The 20,695-nt window shown below is 40.7% G+C and overlaps 1 protein-coding gene across 1 annotated transcript in view; it reads right to left on the bottom strand.

The window, feature by feature from the left end:
• LOC128660877 (tyrosine-protein kinase Yes) overlaps positions 1-20,695 on the bottom strand; it is a 259,946-nt gene that overhangs the window by 72,051 nt on the left and 167,200 nt on the right. The window contains exons 6-7 of the mRNA XM_053714959.1: positions 6,267-6,416; positions 4,489-4,644 (exon numbers count right to left, since the gene is read on the bottom strand). Coding sequence (XP_053570934.1) covers positions 4,489-4,644; positions 6,267-6,416 — 306 coding nt within the window. The remainder of the gene's footprint in view (positions 1-4,488; positions 4,645-6,266; positions 6,417-20,695) is intronic.

Genomic DNA, 20,695 nt, shown 5'->3' with positions numbered 1-20,695 from the left:
CCACCCACCAACAATACCGGCCATCGATGTCCGGTGCAGAGAGGGCCCCAGAGTGGCTCTCTCTGCATCGGATGGCCATGGGGGGTTTATTGCAGGATGTCTCGATATCGAGGCATCACTGCAATAACAGGAAAGCATCTGGAAGCGATCAGGATAGCTTCCAGCTGCTTTCCAGACCAAGGACGTACGCCATACGTCCTTGGTCATTAACTGTATTTTTTTTAGGACGTATGGCGTACGTCCTTGGTCGTTAAGGGGATAATCTTGTGAGGTATCTTGCAGTGCTCGAGGATCATTTTAGATAATCTCATCTGAGCAGAAAGCTTTTAAACATTAGACCCCTAGTCACCTGGACTAAGTACACCTGGACTTCACAACATTGCGTCCTAAGACATAACCTGACATAGTTTAGTATTCTAGTTCTTTCATGGTACTTCCCTGTGTGTCAAGCAAAATACTGTTCAACTTCTTTCATTATAGTAAAGACTTTGTATGCACATTTTATTTTCAGTAAGTTAGGTTTGCATTGTACACGTATCCACAGATCTTTCAATGATGAACTTGTGAAGTGTGCGACAACCCCCTTATTCTGATATCTGACATTCCAGTCTGACTATTGTATTTAATATATAAATTAGATTTGTAATGTACAGTGAAGTGCAGAGGTTTTAAGCCACTCTATGTATTTTACTTTAAGATGAATAGCTTTGATCTTACAATTTTAAACAATACAACAAAACCTATTTTTATGTGGCCTACCTTAGATTACAAAATTGAAGCAATTCCCTTTGGTACACAGTCTTATTTTTTCTTACAGTCCTGTGGTCAATTAATCCAAGTACATTGCAGAATTTGCACTAACTCTCGAGTGTGGCTGCTTTTTGTTTTTTCCCTGGCCAAGTCATCCCACACAACCTCAATTATGTTGAGGTCAGGGCTCTAAGGTGGCCATTCTAATGCTGTGACTGTTCTATTTGCAACCTGCAGTTATAATAAGTGAGTTTTAATGATGTTTGCCGTCTGTTTGCGGTCATGATCATAATTATGCACCTGAGGGTACAGAATGACAAATCAGGACCTTCCTATATATTTGTCAACATTCATAATTGTGTAGCTGTTGACAATAGCACTTTATCTGTGAAATATAGGCCCAGACCAAAAAACTACTACTTTACAGAAGGCTCTAGAGAGGCATTGGTATTACTTTGTGTCAACACATCTTTCTAAATATTTAAACACTTTTGTCTCATCACTGCTATACTCCACTTCATACTGTAAGGTCTTTTCAGCCTGTTCGCTTTCCTTCCTCTTGGGTGCACCATTCCTTATAAGACCACTTATACGCCTAGATTTAGAGTTTGGCGTTAGCCGTCCAAAGCAGCGTTAAGGGGTCCTAACGCTGCTTTTTACCGCCTGCTGGTATTTAGAGTTAGGCAGGAAAGGGTCTACCGCTCACTTTCTTTCCGCGACTCGAGGCTACCGCAGATCCCCTTACGTCAATTGCGTATCCTATCTTTTCAATGGGATTTGCCTAACGCTGGTATTTTGAGTCTTGGAAGAAGTGAGCGGTAGAGCCTCTACCGACAAGACTCCTACCGTCAAAAAAAGTCAGTAGTTAAGAGCTTTATGGGCTAACGCGGGAACATAAAGCTCTTAACTACTGTGCTATAAAGTACACTAACACCCATAAACTACCTATGAACCCCTAAACCAAGGCCCCCCCCACATCGCCAACCCTATAATAAAATTTTTTAACCCCTAATCTTCCGACCGGACATTGCCGCCACCTACATTATACCTATGAACCCCTAATCTGCTGCTCCTAACATCGCCGACACCTACCTTATATTTATTAACCCCTAATCTGCCCCCCACCAACGTCGCCACCTACCTACACTTATTAACCCCTAATCTGCCGACCGGACCTTGCCGGCACTATAATAAATGTATTAACCCCTAAACCGCCGCACTCCCGCCTTGCCAACACTATAATAAATAGTATTAACCCCTAATCTGTCCTCCCTAACATCGCCGCCACCTACCTACAAATATTAACCCCTAATCTCCCGCCCACAACGTTGCAGCTACTATAATAAATGTATTAACCCCTTAACCTAAATCTAACCCTAACACACCCCTAATTTAAATATCATTTAAATTAATCTAAATACATTTACTATCATTAAATACATTTTTCCTATTTAAAAATAAATACCTATAAAATAAACCCTAATATAGCTACAATATAACTATTAGTTACATTGTAGCTATTTTATGATTTATATTTATTTTAACTATTTAATAGCTACCTAGTTAAAATAATTACAAAATTACCTGTGAAATAAATCCTAACCTAAGTTACAAATACACCTAACACTACACTATCAATAAATTAATTAAATAAATTACCTACAATTAGCTAAATTAAAATACAATTAAATAAACTAATCTATAATACAAAAACAAACAAACACTAAATTACAGAAAATAAAAAAAAATTACAAGAAGTTTAAACTAATTACACCTAATCTAAGCCCCTAATAAAATAAAAAAGCCCCCCCAAAATCATAAAATGCCCTACCCTATTCCAAATTAAAAAGTAATCAGCTCTTTTACCAGCCCTTAAAAGGGCATTTTGCGGGGCATTGCCCCAAAGTAATCAGCTCTTTTACATGTAAATAAAAATACAATACCCCCCAACATTAAAACCCACTGATAGGATTCTATCAGCCAATCGGAATTAAGGTAAGAAAAATCTGATTGGCTGATTCAATCAGCCAATCAGACTGAAGTTCAATCCGATTGGCTGATCCAATCAGCCAATCGGATTGACCACGCATTCTATTGGCTGATAGGAACAGTAACAATTTTCAAGTCTACATCTCTTATTGAATTTGCTTCATTCTCTTGGTATCCATTGTTGAAAAGCATACATACAGTAGGTTCAGAAGTAATGCAATACAGTGAGCTAGCTGCTTGTCACTGACTCACTTAATGTGTTCAGCTAGGCCCCAGTAGAGCACTGCTCTCCTTCAACAAAGGATTCAAAGAGAATTAAGCAAATTTGATAAGTAAATCTCAAAATTGTATGCTCTATCTAAAACCCAAAAGTTTTATTTCATGATTATGACCCTTTAAAGTCTATTTCTCAACTCTGTAAGTTTATGTTATCAATTTTTTTGTGGTGAAGAAGGGGCATGTTATTTATGCAGACACAAATTCACAGTTTGAGAAAAAAAAAATTGATATATTTTTCCTCAAAAATATTTAAAAAAATAAAAAAAATCTGATTTAAATGAAAACAAAAAATCAGATTATTTTTTTTTTTTTTAAATAATCATTGATTTGTATCGACCCTGCCTCCTACCACTTCAATTAAAAATTTCTGCTGACAAACTACTGCTGCTACTGTACCTAACCATGACCCAACCTCATGAAAATAAATTGTCTGGCTGACCCTGTTCCACAATATGTTCCCCCAACACAACAACCCCTTTTCACTTGTTTAACCTATAATGTGATGCCCCCCACTGTAGTCAACAACCCAATACCTATTTACCCCCTTCACAAAGTTCCCTTACTAAAATAACCCCCTTAAACCAAATATGTACCACTAGGGCAGGCTTACCAACTCAGGAAGTCCATAACATTGCTACTGTCCTCCTGACTCCAAGGAGTAAGTGTTGGTTTGTGCACAGGCAGGATGACAACCTTTCATAGCGCACATTGCTCTACACTGTTCTACACCTATGTCTTTTCATAAGTTACACGCTATCTGCCTCCTGAGTTCCCGTGCTAAATATAGAGTGTGGCAATTCAGGAGGCAGGTAGCACGGAGAGGTGGAGACTCATGAGGCCATGAAAAAAAATAGGCAAACATGAAAAAAAATAGTGCAGGCACTTACCAAGTGATGTGTGCTAGGTTAGAAAAAGGTACACTTTAAGGGAACAGTGCTTGCGACCCAGGAAACATGGTGTTGCGACCCAGTAATGGGTCACTACCCATAGTTTGAAGAACCCTGCTCTTTCTGAATAATGAAAGTTTAATTTTGACCTTTAGTGTCCCTTAAAAGGACACACAAGTCAAAATAATCTTTTATGATTCAGATAGAGCAGCAGTTTTAAAGACACTTTCCAATTTACTTCCATTATCAAATTTTGCACAGTCTTTTTATATACACTTACTGGGAAACAAAATCCTACTGAGCATGTGCACAAGCTCACAGAGTATACGTATACTAGCCTGAGATTGGCTGATGTCTGTCACATGATACAGTGGAACAGAAAATAGGAAGAAAAAAAATTGACAGAAAAAAAAAATCTACTGCTTTTGTGAAATTTAAAGTAGGTGTTATTGTATTGTATTTTTATGATGCACTTGTTAATTATGTAATTCTACTGCATTGAGTGGTTCTTTAAGTAAAAGACTATTATTAGTAAGGTTCTTCAAAAACAGATTTATTAAAATAAGTTTATTTAAAAACTTACCCATCCATACTTCACCAAAGCAACCTTGACCCAACTTGACTTCAAGTCGCAAAGAATCTCGAGGTATCTCCCAAGCGTCCTTTGCTAATCCTTGTGTTTGTGGTTTTACAGTGGGACACACGGTTGTTAATCTATAGCATAAACCATCGGAATGTTCTAAATAATGAAAAATAATGAACAGGACTAAATATATATTACAAATGCAGTTTTATCTACAAGTAATAGTTGACAAACCAAAGTCACTCTCCAATAGTCCTATCTATGTAACAGTGGCTAGTAAGAAGATTTAACAAAGCCAGATATTGAGCTTAAATACATTTACATACAGAAGCACAACAACACTGGGATTTAAACATGTATTCAACAGCATTGCAGATCTATAAATTAAAAGAAAATGAAGTAGTCCCCAAACGAAGGATCTTGACAATTCAACTTACCTCCTCTGCTTCTTCTAATACAATGTGGTCGCAGTACTGTCTCCAAAACCAGGTTAGTGGGTGTCAGTATATAGCTAAATCACTGTTGCCCGTGCTTAACAGTGTAAAGCTAAGGTAGACTCACCCTCACAGCCTGGCCGTCTATGTGATGCAGAGAGGAACCGCTTTGGGAAATGTAGTCTGTGTCCTTGTGAGCAGCGTTATGCTGCCTGGCATTCCTGTATCTGACATCGCTTCCAGTCTTCGGCCCTCCTTGATGATGTCATTAGGGTAATACCACCGACCATATGGTTCTCCTTGCGGTTACCTGGGTTTCAGCAAGAGTCCTCCAGAAGGGGTATCTGGTGCAATAATCAAAATCCAAAGAAAATTAAGTAGTCCCCAAACGAAGGATCTTGAAAATTCAACCCTTTATTCAAAAAATATTAAGAGCAGCAGATGTGGTAAAATAAAATGTGAGTATATTCAGACCATCACGTCTAATGCATTTCAGCTGTTGTGGCCATACTCATAGACATCATGTCTATGAGTATAGCTGCAACAGCTGAAACGCGTTAGACGTGATGGTCTGAACATACTTAAATTTGTTTTACAGCATCTGTTGCTTTTAATATTTTTTGATTAAAGGGTTGAATTTTCAAGATCCTTCGTTTGGGGACTACTCAATTTTCTTTGGATTTTGATTATTGCACCAGATACCCCTTCTGGAGGACTCTTGCTGAAAACCAGGTAACCGCAAGGAGAACCATATGGTCAGCGTTATTACCCTAATGACATCATCATTAGGTCGCAGTACTGGAGACAGTACTGAGACCGCATTGTATTAGAAGAAGCAGAGGAGGTAAGCCTGCATAATTTATTTTAGATTATATATCTGGTGACTTTGCTGACGTTACACCACTTTCCCCAATTGTGCGATGACGGATAGGATTGGATATATAAAAAGTTAATAACTGCTTAAATGGGACTTTCCTATCACATGGTGATTGCCCACAGTGTTTAAAAGGCATATGTTTTCCCTTTGACTGAATATATTCTAGCAACTATAATATTCAAATAAAACAAAGGTGCAATTGTACAAGTGGGTTACTGTTGAAAAATAGAATCAAATGTTTGCTAAAACAAAATCGGTCTCTCCCTCTCTGCAGCAGCTATGCTAAGCAACACTATAGAAAGGCACAATTAGCTTTCACAGACAGCATCCGCTTTGTATGCAAAATGATTGTATCAATACAAAATCTTTATTTTTAATGTATCCGTCTGAATTTCTAGTACAATAACTATATGAAACTTTAATGACAAATATATTTAGATACCAAGAAACTCTTAGTGTGCAAATACCTGAATAGTGTTTAACAAGTTTCTGTAGTGATTCAAACTGTGCTCTTGTAGTGATGTAGTATCCTCCATTGTCAAGTTTTCTAATCTTGTAGTGTTTCACATTATCGCCTCTTACTTCATCCCAGTCCCGGATAGAAAGGGAATATGCGCCTGTTGGGTAAGCAGACTGGTTTACATACCGCCTTGTGGCTCAGATGTGTTGCATTCACTGATATCTTTTTTACTATACACAATCTTATAATACAATCAGGAATTCCTGTAGAGGAGACAAGCACACAGCTTTTTAGCATGATTTAAACTAGTGGTCGCCAACCAGTGGTCCATGTACCACTGGTGGTCCACGAGAAGGTGTTGGTGGTCCTTGACACCATCAAGCAGGAATTAATCTCCTCTGATGGTGTCACCTCCGTCTTGCCGCAACTCCCTACAGTGCCTGGCTGGACATAAATGAAAACCGACGAAGGAGAAGTTAAATTACAATCTCCCAATGCACGTTGCATAGTACTGCGCAATTTGCGTAGCTAGATAGTATTTTTAACTCTTCCCACCCGGCGCACTACTCAGAGAAAGATGCTTCCATTCTTAAGCCTACAGAGGTTGGTATAGTCTTGGCTTGAAATAGTGGAATTAAAGTATATATATATATATATAAAAAACAAAAAAAAAATTACATCACTGTTTGTCTTCTCCCCCTCTATCATCTTTTTTTTTTTTTAAAAATTAAATATGAATTATTTTTCAATCAATTTTCCCATGCACAAAGCCATGCCACCTGAATTCCAGTAATTGCCATCCACCATATCAGTCATATCCCACAAGTATTATAGTAATTGCCAGTAACATCATCGTGGTTAGTTTACATCCATATTGAGAGCTTTCTGATATAAACTTAATTTATGACTCCAATGTCTGTCCATGATCATAAGTAGTTTTGAATAATTCCTAACTGGGGGAGATAACTTGGAAGTCTTGTGGTCCTTTTAAACATAATTCTTTTCTCCCCACTTTATGCCTCTCTGTTTCCAGCTCAAAAGTTGACACTCCCCCTTCATCTGTCATTTGGAAGTATTCTCTCAGTTCTGTTATTCAGTTAGATAATTAAAAAAAAATCATTCTTAAAAATGTGTAAATATATATATAATGTAAACTTAGCTATGGTTATACTTGTCCTATGAATAGTATGTGTGTGTGTGTGTGTGTATAAAAAAATCATGTTAGTGGTCCACGGGATTCAAAATTGTGAGTTTAGTGGTCCCTGAGGTCCAAAAAGGTTGGCAACCCCTGATTTAAACTTCTTCACAGTGCAATGGGAACTGAATGATAAATTCTCAGACTAGTCCTTAAAGGGACATCAAAAGTGCAAAAAGAAATTGCTCCAATTGTTAAAACATTGTATTATTGCACTCTTGCTTGCATATAACTATGTGTTTAATGCCTGAAAAGTGATTATACACTGTTTAAATTAGCTCCAGAACAACAATGTACTACTGGAACCTAGTTGGATATCTGTGTTAAGCTAAAGACGAGATGCATTTGTGTTTACCACCAATCAACAGCTAGCACCAAGTACTGCATATCGGCTCTTCAGCCTACCTAGGTATGCTTCTTTTAAAAAAATATAACAAGACAACATAGTAAATTTGATTATAGAAATAAATGGAAAAGTATCTGAACTGTGAAAGTTTAATTTTGACTTTTATGTCACTTCAAGAATCCAATCTGACACAATAAAACCAAATAAACAGATCAGTAGTTCTAAGATATTTGCTATACGTTAACCCTGAGTGATGACTGAATCCAAATGCTACTTCTCATCTATTACTAAATGCCTGTGACAACACTTGGAACTAGTGACGCACCAAAATGGAAACTCTGGACTGAAATCGAAAACCGAAAATGTATTTTTTTTTTCTAATTATTTAAAAAAAAAAAAAGATTATTTAATGAATGAATGAATGAGCACAATTTTATTGTAAGTAACACACTAAAACTGGACAAAAAATATCTTAAAACAATAATATGCTACACAATAATTTTACCAAGAAAAAAAAAAAAAAACCCGCCATTTTCCGCCAAAATGTTTCTGCATCCCTACTTAAAACAATATTAATAAACTCAATAAACTGTATTCTGTATTTAGTTCTGTGTAACAGAATCAGATTTACCAGTTTTTTTTTATTAATTATCCAAATAAATTATAGTTCTAGAAAACTATTATTATTTGCAAAACATTAAGTGAAGAAATTAACTCAGTAAGTGAAGAAATTAACTCAAACAGCAGCTCTAGGCTAGCATTAAATTTGAAATATGCTACATAAATTTGAAATATGCTACACAGATTTTACCAAAAATAAAAGGCAAAACACCCCCCAAAATAACAGAAAAACAAAACAACATCATCAATTACTGTTGGGAATCAATACCCAAACTAGAGTACACAGATGATTTGGGAGGGACGAGACAGGTAGCCAAAACAGAAGGCACCACTGCTCGAAAAAAAACTAACTCCCGAAAACCTCAGCCGAGGAAAAAATATTAGTCTTGAAAAGTTAACAGGGTACGCAGAGAAAATCAGGTTTCAGCCTCGCAAAACCGTACCAGAGAAGCTATATCTTAAAAACCCAAAAGAAAGATACAGCCTTAGCGGAGCGAGCTGTAAATCTCTCAGGAACCTGCTGTCCAGCAGTCTCAAACAACCAAATATACTCTCAACCAGAAAAAGGAGTTGCAAAAAGCTTTCTGTCCAGAAAAACAGACAAGACAAAAGACCGGCGAAAATCCTTATTCGCCTGAACAAAAACTGTAAAGCACGCATAACCTCTAAGGAGCGCAACAAGTGTTTCTCAGGAAAGAAAGATCATGGCAAGAGAAAGAACCACAAATTCCTGATAAAATTCCTTTGCGAAAAACTCCTTAGGAAAGAAAACTAACTAACACGATACACCACCTTATCGACATGAATGATAAGATAAGGCAAATCACACAGCAAAGCTGAGGGTTCCATCACTCTCCGCAGAAGAGAAAGCACAAGAACAAAACCTTCAAAGATAACAACTTAATATCTATGGAATGTAAAAGCTCAAACTGAGTTACTGCAAAAACTTAAGAACAAAGTTAATGTTCCCAAGAGGATAAACGCAGGCCTAAAACTGACCAAGGCCTGACAAAAAAAAACAGAATTTATGCTTACCTGATAAATTACTTTTTCCAACGGTGTGTCCGGTCCACGGCGTCATCCTTACTTGTGGGATATTCTCTTCCCCAACAGGAAATGGCAAAGAGTCCCAGCAAAGCTGGCCATATAGTCCTTCCTAGGCTCCGCCCACCCCAGTCATTCGACCGACGGACAGGAGGAAATATATATAGGAGAAACCATATGGTACCGTGGTGACTGTAGTTAGAGAAAATAATTCATCAGACCTGATTAAAAAACCAGGGCGGGCCGTGGACCGGACACACCGTTGGAGAAAGTAATTTATCAGGTAAGCATAAATTCTGTTTTCTCCAACATTGGTGTGTCCGGTCCACGGCGTCATCCTTACTTGTGGGAACCAATACCAAAGCTTTAGGACACGGATGAAGGGAGGGAGCAAATCAGGTCACCTAAATGGAAGGCAGCAAGGCTTGCAAAACCTTTCTCCCAAAAATAGCCTCCGAAGAAGCAAAAGTATCAAATTTGTAAAATTTGGCAAAAGTGTGCAGAGAAGACCAAGTCGCTGCCTTACATATCTGGTCAACAGAAGCCTCGTTCTTGAAGGCCCATGTGGAAGCCACAGCCCTAGTGGAGTGAGCTGTGATTTTTTCAGGAGGCTGCCGTCCGGCAGTCTCATAAGCCAATCGGATAATGCTTTTAAGCCAAAAGGAAAGAGAGGTAGAAGTCGCTTTTTGACCTCTCCTTTTACCAGAATAAACAACAAACAAGGAAGATGTTTGTCTGAAATCTTTAGTAGCCTCTAAATAGAATTTTAGAGCACGGACTACGTCCAAATTGTGTAACAAACGTTCCTTCTTTGAAACTGGATTCGGACACAAAGAAGGTACAACTATCTCCTGGTTAATATTTTTGTTAGAAACAACTTTCAGAAGAAAACCAGGCTTAGTACGCAAAACCACCTTATCTGCATGGAACACCAGATAGGGTGGAGAACACTGCAGAGCAGATAACTCTGAAACTCTTCTAGCAGAAGAAATTGTAACCAAAAACAAAACTTTCCAAGATAGTAACTTAATATCTCTGGAATGTAAAGGTTCAAACGGAACCCCTTGAAGAACTGAAAGAACTAGATTTAGACTCCAGGGAGGAGTCAAAGGTCTGTAAACAGGCTTGATCCTAACCAGAGCCTGAACAAATGCTTGAACATCTGGCACGGCTGCCAGTCTTTTGTGAAGTAAAACAGATAAAGCAGAGATCTGTCCCTTTAGAGAACTTGCAGATAATCCTTTCTCCAAACCTTCTTGTAGAAAGGATAGAATCTTAGGAATTTTTATTTTGTTCCATGGAAATCCTTTGGATTCACACCAACAGATATATTTTTTCCATATTTTATGGTAAATTTTTCTAGTTACAGGCTTTCTAGCCTGAATCAGAGTATCTATTACAGAATCTGAAAACCCACGCTTTGATAAAATCAAGCGTTCAATCTCCAAGCCGTCAGTTGAAGGGAAACCAGATTCGGATGTTTGAATGGACCCTGAACAAGAAGGTCCTGTCTCAAAGGTAGCTTCCATGGTGGAGCCGATGACATATTCACCAGGTCTGCATGCCAAGTCCTGCGTGGCCACGCAGGAGCTATCAAGATCACCGAGGCCCTCTCCTGATTGATCCTGGCTACCAGCCTGGGAATGAGAGGAAACGGTGGAAATACATAAGCTAGGTTGAAGGTCCAAGGTGCTACTAGTGCATCTACTAGAGTCGCCTTGGGATCCCTGGATCTGGACCCGTAGCAAGGAACCTTGAAGTTCTGACGAGACGCCATCAGATCCATGTCTGGAATGCCCCATAATTGAGTTATTTGGGCAAAGATTTCCGGATGGAGTTCCCACTCCCCCGGATGGAATGTCTGACGACTCAGAAAATCCGCTTCCCAATTTTCCACTCCTGGGATGTGGATCGCAGACAAGTGGCAGGAGTGATCCTCCGCCCATTGAATTATCTTGGTCACTTCTTTCATCGCCAGGGAACTCCTTGTTCCCCCCTGATGATTGATATATGCAACAGTCGTCATGTTGTCTGATTGAAACCTTATGAATTTGGCCTTTGCTAGTTGAGGCCAAGCTCTGAGAGCATTGAATATCGCTCTCAGTTCCAGAATGTTTATCGGGAGAAGAGACTCTTCCCGAGACCATAGACCCTGAGCTTTCAGGGATTCCCAGACCGCGCCCCAGCCCACTAGACTGGCGTCTGTCGTGACAATGACCCACTCTGGTCTGTGGAAGCTCATTCCCTGTGACAGATTGTCCAGGGTCAGCCACCAACGAAGTGAATCTCTGGTCTTTTGATCTACTTGAATCATCGGAGACAAATCTGTATAATCCCCATTCCACTGTCTGAGCATGCACAGTTGTAATGGTCTTAGATGAATTCGTGCAAAAGGAACTATGTCCATTGTTGCAACCATCAATCCTATTACTTCCATGCACTGCGCTATGGAAGGACGAGGAACAGAATGAAGTACTTGACAAGAGCTTAGAAGTTTTGATTTTCTGACCTCTGTCAGAAAAATCCTCATTTCTAAGGAATCTATTATTGTTCCCAAGAAGGGAACTCTTGTTGACGGGGACAGAGAACTTTTTTCTTTGTTCACCTTCCATCCGTGAGATCTGAGAAAGGCTAGGACGATGTCCGTATGAGCCTTTGCTTTTGACAGGGACTACTGCAATGCCCCTTGGTCTTAGAACCGCTAGAAGGGACCCTAGTACCTTTGTGAAAATCCTTGGAGCAGTGGCTAATCCGAATGGAAATGCCACAAACTGGTAATGCTTGTCCAGAAAAGCGAACCTTAGGAACTGATTATGTTCCTTGTGGATAGGAATATGTAGGTACGCATCCTTTAAATCCACGGTAGTCATAAATTGACTTTCCTGGATGGTGGGTAGGATCGTTCGAATAGTTTCCATTTTGAACGATGGTACCCTGAGAAATTTGTTTAGGATCTTCAGATCCAAAATTGGTCTGAATGTTCCCTCTTTTTTGGGAACTACGAACAGATTGGAATAAAATCCCATTCCTTGCTCTCTTATTGGAACTGGATGTATCACTCCCATCTTTAACAGGTCTTCTACACAATGTAAGAATGCCTGTCTCTTTATTTGGTTTGAGGATAAGTGAGACCTGTGGAACCTTCCCCTTGGGGGTAGTTCCTTGAATTCCAGGAGATAACCTTGAGAAACTATTTAAACACCAAAAAACTCTTAACCATCTCCGTGGAGATGTTGCCTGTGCAACGGCAAAGAGAATGACTGGGGTGGGCGGAGCCTAGGAGGGACTATATGGCCAGCTTTGCTGGGACTCTTTGCCATTTCCTGTTGGGGAAGAGAATATCCCACAAGTAAGGATGACGCCGTGGACCGGACACACCAATGTTGGAGAAATTGCATATCTGGCACAAATGCCAGACGCTTATGTAGCAAAAGTCATAAGTCAGAAATCTGTCTTTAGAGAACTGACGGAACCTTTCTCCAGACCTTCCGGTACAAAGGAAAAATATTTCTAAGAACCCTTGGATACACGCCCTTAACTACACTTTATGGGAAAAATCCCTCTTAACAGACTTACAAACCTGAATCATGGTCACAAGGACCGACTCAGCAACCACGCTTAGACAGACTAAACATTCAAACTCCAACTTAGATGAAGGAAAGGACCCAAAATCAGCGGGTCCTTCCTCAGAGGGGTTCACACACGTAGAAGAGATGGAGTTCCCGCTATGTGTGTAAACCATAACCTGTGAGGACACGCAGAGACTATCAAATTACTGACACCCTCTCCTGATTGACGCAAGCAAGACTCGTGATAAGGAGGCCAACCAGAAGAAAACAGGAATACCAGCCACCATCAGTATTTACCAGGGCGTCCTGAGAAATTCTCCACTCCCAATATCCACTTCAGAAAGTGAAGGAGGATAAGCAACAAACTGGGCGTATGCCCACCAGGTAACCTATGCCAATCATGACAAGGAACACCTGAAAGATAACCGAGCCAAGTCAGCAGAGTACTGGCTATTACTCTCAACTCCATCAAAGTTATGGAGAGAGCCGACGCCAAACAAGTGAACATGCATAACCACAGATTCTCATATGAAATTAAACAAAGAAATGATGTCCAATGACCAATGCCTCCAAACTCTGAGGCACTGGAAGACCAATAGTAGAAAGCCGAAAGAAGGCAAGAGGAAGAAATTCTCTCATTTCTGACCGACAAAATAAATACATAGGAAGCAATTAATATGGATCCTAAGAACTACCCCTGTAGTTAAAACCAGGGAACTCATATTCAGATTCACTTCTACCTGTGGAATGAGAAGACAACAAGGACCCTGTATGAGAATTTGCTTGAAGGAAAAATGACTCCTAAATCATTGTGACTTCCGGAAGACACCACAGCAATAGAGCTCTCTTTGATAGCCAAGGCAAGGCCAAAGGAAAGACTGTTTCTGTTCGATAAATTAATTAGTGAGACACTTTAGGTCTATCACATGATGAAACCTAGACCCTGTTCCTAAACAGGAACTGGAATAATCCCTTCCAATGAAGAGAAGTCCCAAATACTACAAAAATGCCTCACAGTTATCTGGCTTACCAGTAAACTAATAGATGTAAACAGTCTCAGGGAGGAAGAAAGATTACTATGTAGTAACCCTGAGCTACTATGTCCATGTCCTATCTGGGATGTCTCGTATCTATGTTTGAAGACAAATAGAAAGATATAGCCTCCTACCTGAAATTATCCCAGAATGGGACAAACTTCACCACGTTATAATTCTGGTGTTGACTGTCCCTTTACACCCGGGGATTGAACCTGGGACCTCATTTTCCTGGGCTGTTGCTTTTGCAATTTTGCTATCCTTGCAACTGTCTAAAATAGAAATTTCACAAAAATTCCTGTCAGATTCGGACCGAACAAGGTCCTACTCTTATAAGGAAACGCCAGAGGCTAGAATGCAGAGGAGAAAACCCACTGACATGGATTTTAGCCACAAAGCCCCGAGGGCTTAAGGACTAGCATGATAGCATCAGAGAAAAAGGATGGCTAGCTTCAAAACTTTAATCCTGTTCTGGATCCTCTCAAAAAATCCCTAGCCATTGAAACAGACAAGATGCCTCACTTGACACAGTGGCAAGACCACATGTCCCTGTAAAAAGCCTAGTCCATTAAAACCGAAGAACAATCAATCTCTCTAGAAATCATAATTCTCTTAGCCAGAGTAGAATTGTCCTACTACTATAGGCACTGTGCATATGATATTTTAATGGAGACAAGAAAACGGAAAACATCCTATTAAAGATAGTGAACAGGGAAACTTCAAGAGTAGCCCTGCCATTCCTATCTAGCACGGATAGGAACAGGAAAAAAACTACCAAAAAGAAATCCTATTACCTATAAAGATCAACAGATTTCCTAAAGATTGATAATGACAAACGTATCAGAGTCGCTCCAATGCAGCCAGACCGTCTTATAAAAACGTACACACAAGGGTGTGCAGGCTTAAATCTGAAGATACTACTTCAACATCAGATAAAGGATTTATACTGTCCAAATCTGAGATTTTACACTCAGAGGTTAGGGACGTATCCTCCCCATCACACCTATGAGGATGACAATCAGAGTAGCATCGGGCGTAACAGAAACCTTACTATTTGAATCACTAATGTTTCTCCTGCAAGCTTCCACTAAAAATAGGAAAAGCAGATAACGCCCCAGATATCCAAAAGAAACCTGAGCAGCATTCTTCAGGCAAATAACTCCTTCAGGAGATTATAAGGAACCGCAGGGCACCTCCGGTGACACCATAGAGGCTTGGGACGTTAAAGGAGAAACTGTTGTAATGCCTACACAGCAGCATCCTGGGAGATGTTGGGTTCAAAAGCAACACAATATCTCCTATCTCAAGAGAACCACCGAAACAAGAACACAAAAAATTGCATACTTTGAAAACAATACACTGTGAAAAATATTAATGCAAGAACATTTTTTAGAGTCTTGGAATGATCCAGGGACATCTGAGCCACTGGAGCACTTTGAAAGGAAAAAACTGACAAGTCAAAATTTTATTTAAAATGAAAAAAAAAACTAAATAAAAAAACACAAGACTGTCACTTTAGATAGCAGTGTAACAGGAAAAGAAAAAACATAATTTATGCTTACCTGATAAATTTATTTCTCTTGTAGTGTATCCAGTCCACGGATCATCCATTACTTATGGGATATTCTCCTTTCCAACAGGAAGTTGCAAGAGGATCACCCACAGCAGAGCTGCTATATAGCTCCTCCCCTAACTGTCATATCCAGTCATTTGATCGAAAACAAACAGAGAAAGGAGAAACCATAGGGTGCAGTGGTGACTGTAGTTTAATTAAAATTTAGACCTGCCTTAAAAGGACAGGGCGGGCCGTGGACTGGATACACTACAAGAGAAATAAATTTATCAGGTAAGCATAAATTATGTTTTCTCTTGTTAAGTGTATCCAGTCCACGGATCATGCATTACTTATGGGATACCAATACCAAAGCTAAAGTACACGGATGATGGGAGGGACAAGGCAGGATTAAGCGGAAGGAACCACTGCCTGAAGAACCTTTCTCCCAAAAACAACCTCCGAAGAAACAAAAGTATCAAATTTGTAAAATTTAGAAAAAGTGTGAAGCGAAGACCAAGTCGAGGCCTTGCAAATCTGTTCAACAGAGGCCTCATTTTTAAAGGCCCAGGTGGAAGCCACAGCTCTAGTAGAATGAGCTGTAATCCTTTCAGGGGGCTGCTGTCCAGCAGTCTCATAGGCTAAACGTATTATACTCCGAAGCCAAAAGGAAAGAGGTTGCCGAGGCCTTCTGACCTCTCCTCTGTCCAGAGTAAACAACAAACAGGTTAGATGTTTGGCGAAAATCTTTAGTAGCCTGTAAGTAAAACTTCAAGGCACGGACTACGTCCAGATTATGTAAAAGACGTTCCTTCTTTGAAGAAGGATTAGGACACAATGATGGAACAACAATCTCTTGATTGATATTCTTGTTAGAAACCACCTTAGGTAAAAACCCAGGTTTGGTACGCAGGACTACCTTATCTGCATGAAAAATCAGATAAGGAGAATCACATTGTAAGGCAGATAGCTCAGAGACTCTCCGAGCCGAGGAAATAGCCATCAAAAACAGAACTTTCCAAGATAAAAGTTTAATATCAATGGAATGAAGGGGTTCAAACTGAACTCCTTGAAGAACTTTAAGAACCAAGTTTAAGCTCCCCGGGGGAGCAACAGGTTTAAACACAGGCTTAATTCTAACCAAAGCCTGGCAAAATGCCTTGACGTCTGGAACCTCTGCCAGACGCTTGTGCAAAAGAATAGACAGAGCAGAAATCTGTCCCTTTAAGGAACTAGCTGATGATCCTTTTTCCAAGCTCTCTTGGAGAAAAGACAATATTCTAGGAATCCTAACCTTACTCCATGAGTAATTCTTGGATTCACACCAATAAAGATATTTACTCCATATCTTGTGGTAGATTTTCCTGGTAACAGGCTTTCGTGCCTGTATTAAAGTATCAATGACTGACTCGGAGAAGCCACGCTTTGATAGAATCAAGCGTCCAATCTCCATGCAGTCAGTCTCAGAGAAATTAGATTTGGATGATTGAAAGGACCTTGTATCAGAAGGTCCTGTCTTAGAGGCAGAGTCCATGGTGGAAAGGATGACATGTCCACTAGGTCTGCATACCAAGTTCTGTGATTTTGGCAATCAGTCGAGGGAGCAGAGGAAACGGTGGAAACACGTAAGCCAGGTTGAAGAACCAAGGCGCTGCTAGAGCATCTATCAGCGTCGCTTCTGGGTCCCTGGACCTGGATCCGTAACAAGGAAGCTTGGCGTTCTGGCGAGACGCCATGAGATCCAACTCTGGTTTGCCCCAACGATGAATCAACTGAGCAAACACCTCCGGATGGAGTTCCCACTCCCCCGGATGGAAAGTCTGACGACTTAGAAAATTCGCCTCCCAGTTCTCCACACCTGGGATATGGATTGCTGACAGGTGGCAAGAGTGGTACTCTGCCCAGCGAATTATTTTTGAGACTTCTAACATCGCTAGGGAACTTCTGATTCCCCCTTGATGGTTGATGTAAGCCACAGTCGTGATGTTGTCCGACTGAAATCTGATGAACGTCAGTGTTGCTAACTGAGGCCAAGCCAGAAGAGCATTGAATATCGCTCTTAACTCCAGAATATTTATTGGAAGGAGTTTCTCCTCCTGAGTCCACAATCCCTGTGCCTGCGAAAGGTCATACCCTTGGACAGGTGTACCCGAGACAACCACCAGAGAAGAGAATCTCTGGTCTCTTGATCCAGATTTAGCAGAGGGGACAAATCTGTGTAATCCCCATTCCACTGACTCAGCATGCATAATTGCAGCGGTCTGAGATGAAGGCGCGCAAATGGCACTATGTCCATTGCCGCTACCATTAAGCCGATTACCTCCATACACTGAGCTACCAAAGGGCGCGGAATGGAGTGAAGAACACGGCAAGAATTTAGAAGTTTTGATAACCTGGACTCCGTCAGGTAAATTTTCATTTCTACAGAATCTATAAGAGTCTCTAAGAAGGAGACTCTTGTGAGTGGGGATAGAGAACTCTTTTCCTCGTTCACTTTCCAGCCGTGCGACCTCAGAAATGCCAGAACTATCTCTGTATGAGACTTGGCAACTTGAAAGCTTGAGGCCTGCATCAGGATGTCGTCTAGATACGGAGCCACCGCTATGCCTTGCGGTCTTAGAACCGCCAGAAGTGAGCCCAGAACCTTTGTAAAGATTCTCGGGGCTGTAGCCAACCCGAAGGGAAGAGCTACAAATTGCTAATGCCTGTCTAGAAAGGCAAACCTTAGAAACAGATTATGATCTTTGTGAATCGGTATGTGAAGGTAGGCATCCTTTAAGTCCACTGTGGTCATGTACTGACCTTCTTGGATCATGGGTACGATGTTCCGAATAGTTTCCATTTTGAAAGATGGAACTCTGAGGAATTTGTTTAAGATCTTTAGATCCAAAATTGGTCTGAAGGTTCCCTCTTTTTTGGGAACCACAAACAGATTCGAATAAAAACCCTGTCCTTGTTCCGTCCGCGGAACTGGATGGATCACTCCCATAACTAGGAGGTCTTGCACACAGCGTAGGAATGCCTCTTTCTTTATCTGATTTGCAGATAGCCTTGAAAGATGAAATCTCCCTTGTGGAGGGGAAGCTTTGAAGTCCAGAAGATATCCCTGAGATATGATCTCCAACGCCAAGGGATCCTGAACATCTCTTGCCCACGCCTGGGCGAAGAGAGAAAGTCTGCCCCCTACTAGATCCGTCGCCGGATAGGAGGCCGTTCTTTCATGCTGTCTTAGAGGCAGCAGCAGGCTTTCTGGCCTGCTTGCCTTTGTTCCAGGACTGGTTAGGTTTCCAGGCCTGCTTAGATTGAGCAAAAGTTCCCTCTTGTTTTGAAGCGGAGGAAGTTGATGCTGCACTTGCCTTGAAATTTCGAAAGGCACGAAAATTAGACTGTTTGGCCTTTGCTTTGGCCCTGTCCTGAGGAAGGGTGTGACCCTTACCTCCAGTAATGTCAGCAATAATTTCCTTCAAACCAGGCCCGAATAAGGTCTGCCCCTTGAAAGGAATGTTGAGTAATTTTGACTTTGAAGTCACGTCAGCTGACCAGGATTTAAGCCATAGCGCCCTACGCGCTTGGATGGCGAATCCGGAATTCTTAGCCATTAGTTTAGTCAAATGAACAATGGCATCAGAAACAAATGAGTTAGCTAGCTTAAGTGTTCTAAGCTTGTCAATTTCAGTCAATGGAGCGGCCTCTTCCAGGGCCTCAAACCAGAATGCCGCCGCGGCCGTGACAGGCGCAATGCATGCAAGGGGCTGTAAAATAAAACCTTGTTGAATAAACATTTTCTTAAGGTAACCCTCCAATATTTTATCCATTGGATCTGAAAAAGCACAACTGTCCTCAACCGGGATAGTAGTACGCTTTGCTAAAGTAGAAACTGCTCCCTCCACCTTAGGGACCTTCTGCCATAAGTCCCGTGTAGTGGCGTCTATTGGAAACATTTTTCTAAATATAGGAGGTGGGGAAAAAGGCACACCCGGTCTATCCCACTCCTTGCTAATAATTTCTGTAAGCCTTTTAGGTATAGGAAAAACATCAGTACACACCGGTACCGCATAGTATTTATCCAGCCTACACAATTTCTCTGGTACTGCAACTGTGTTACAGTCATTCAGAGCAGCTAATACCTCCCCAAGCAACACACGGAGGTTCTCAAGCTTAAATTTAAAATTAGAAATCTCTGAATCAGGTTTCCCCGAATCAGAGATGTCACCCACAGACTGAAGCTCTCCGTCCTCATGATCTGCATATTGTGACGCAGTATCAGACATGGCCCTTACAGCATCTGCGCGCTCTGTATTGCTCCTAACCCCAGAGCAATCGCGCTTGCCTCTTAATTCAGGCAACCTGGATAATACCTCTGACAGGGTATTATTCATGATTGCAGCCATGTCCTGCAAGGTAATCGCTATGGGCGTCCCTGATGTAATTGGCGCCATATTAGCGTGCATCCCCTGAGCGGGAGGCGAAGGGTCTGACACGTGGGGAGAGTTAGTCGGCATAACTTCCCCCTCGTCAGAATCTTCTGGTAATATTTCTTTTATAGTTAAAGACTGATCTTTACTGTTTAAGGTGAAATCAATACATTTAGTACACATTCTCCTATGGGGCTCCACCATGGCTTTCAAACATAATGAACAAGTAGTTTCCTCTGTGTCAGACATGTTTAAACAGACTAGCAATGAGACTAGCAAGCTTGGAAAACACTTTAAACAAGTTTACAAGCAATATAAAAAACGTTACTGCACCTTTAAGAAACACAAATTTTGTCAAAATTTGAAATAACAGTGAAAAAACATAATTTATGCTTACCTGATAAATTCCTTTCTTCTGTTGTGTGATCAGTCCACGGGTCATCATTACTTCTGGGATATAACTCCTCCCCAACAGGAAATGCAAGAGGATTCACCCAGCAGAGCTGCATATAGCTCCTCCCCTCTACGTCACTCCCAGTCATTCGACCAAGAATCAACGAGAAAGGAGAAACCAAGGGTGAAGTGGTGACTGGAGTATAATTTAAAAGATATTTACCTGCCTTAAAACAGGGCGGGCCGTGGACTGATCACACAACAGAA

Source organism: Bombina bombina, chromosome 5, assembly GCF_027579735.1.
Source record: "Bombina bombina isolate aBomBom1 chromosome 5, aBomBom1.pri, whole genome shotgun sequence".
Taxonomy (NCBI): Eukaryota; Metazoa; Chordata; class Amphibia; order Anura; family Bombinatoridae; genus Bombina; species Bombina bombina.
The sequence above is the reverse complement of the archived record's forward strand: the minus strand, read 5'-3'. Positions and strand labels throughout refer to the sequence as shown.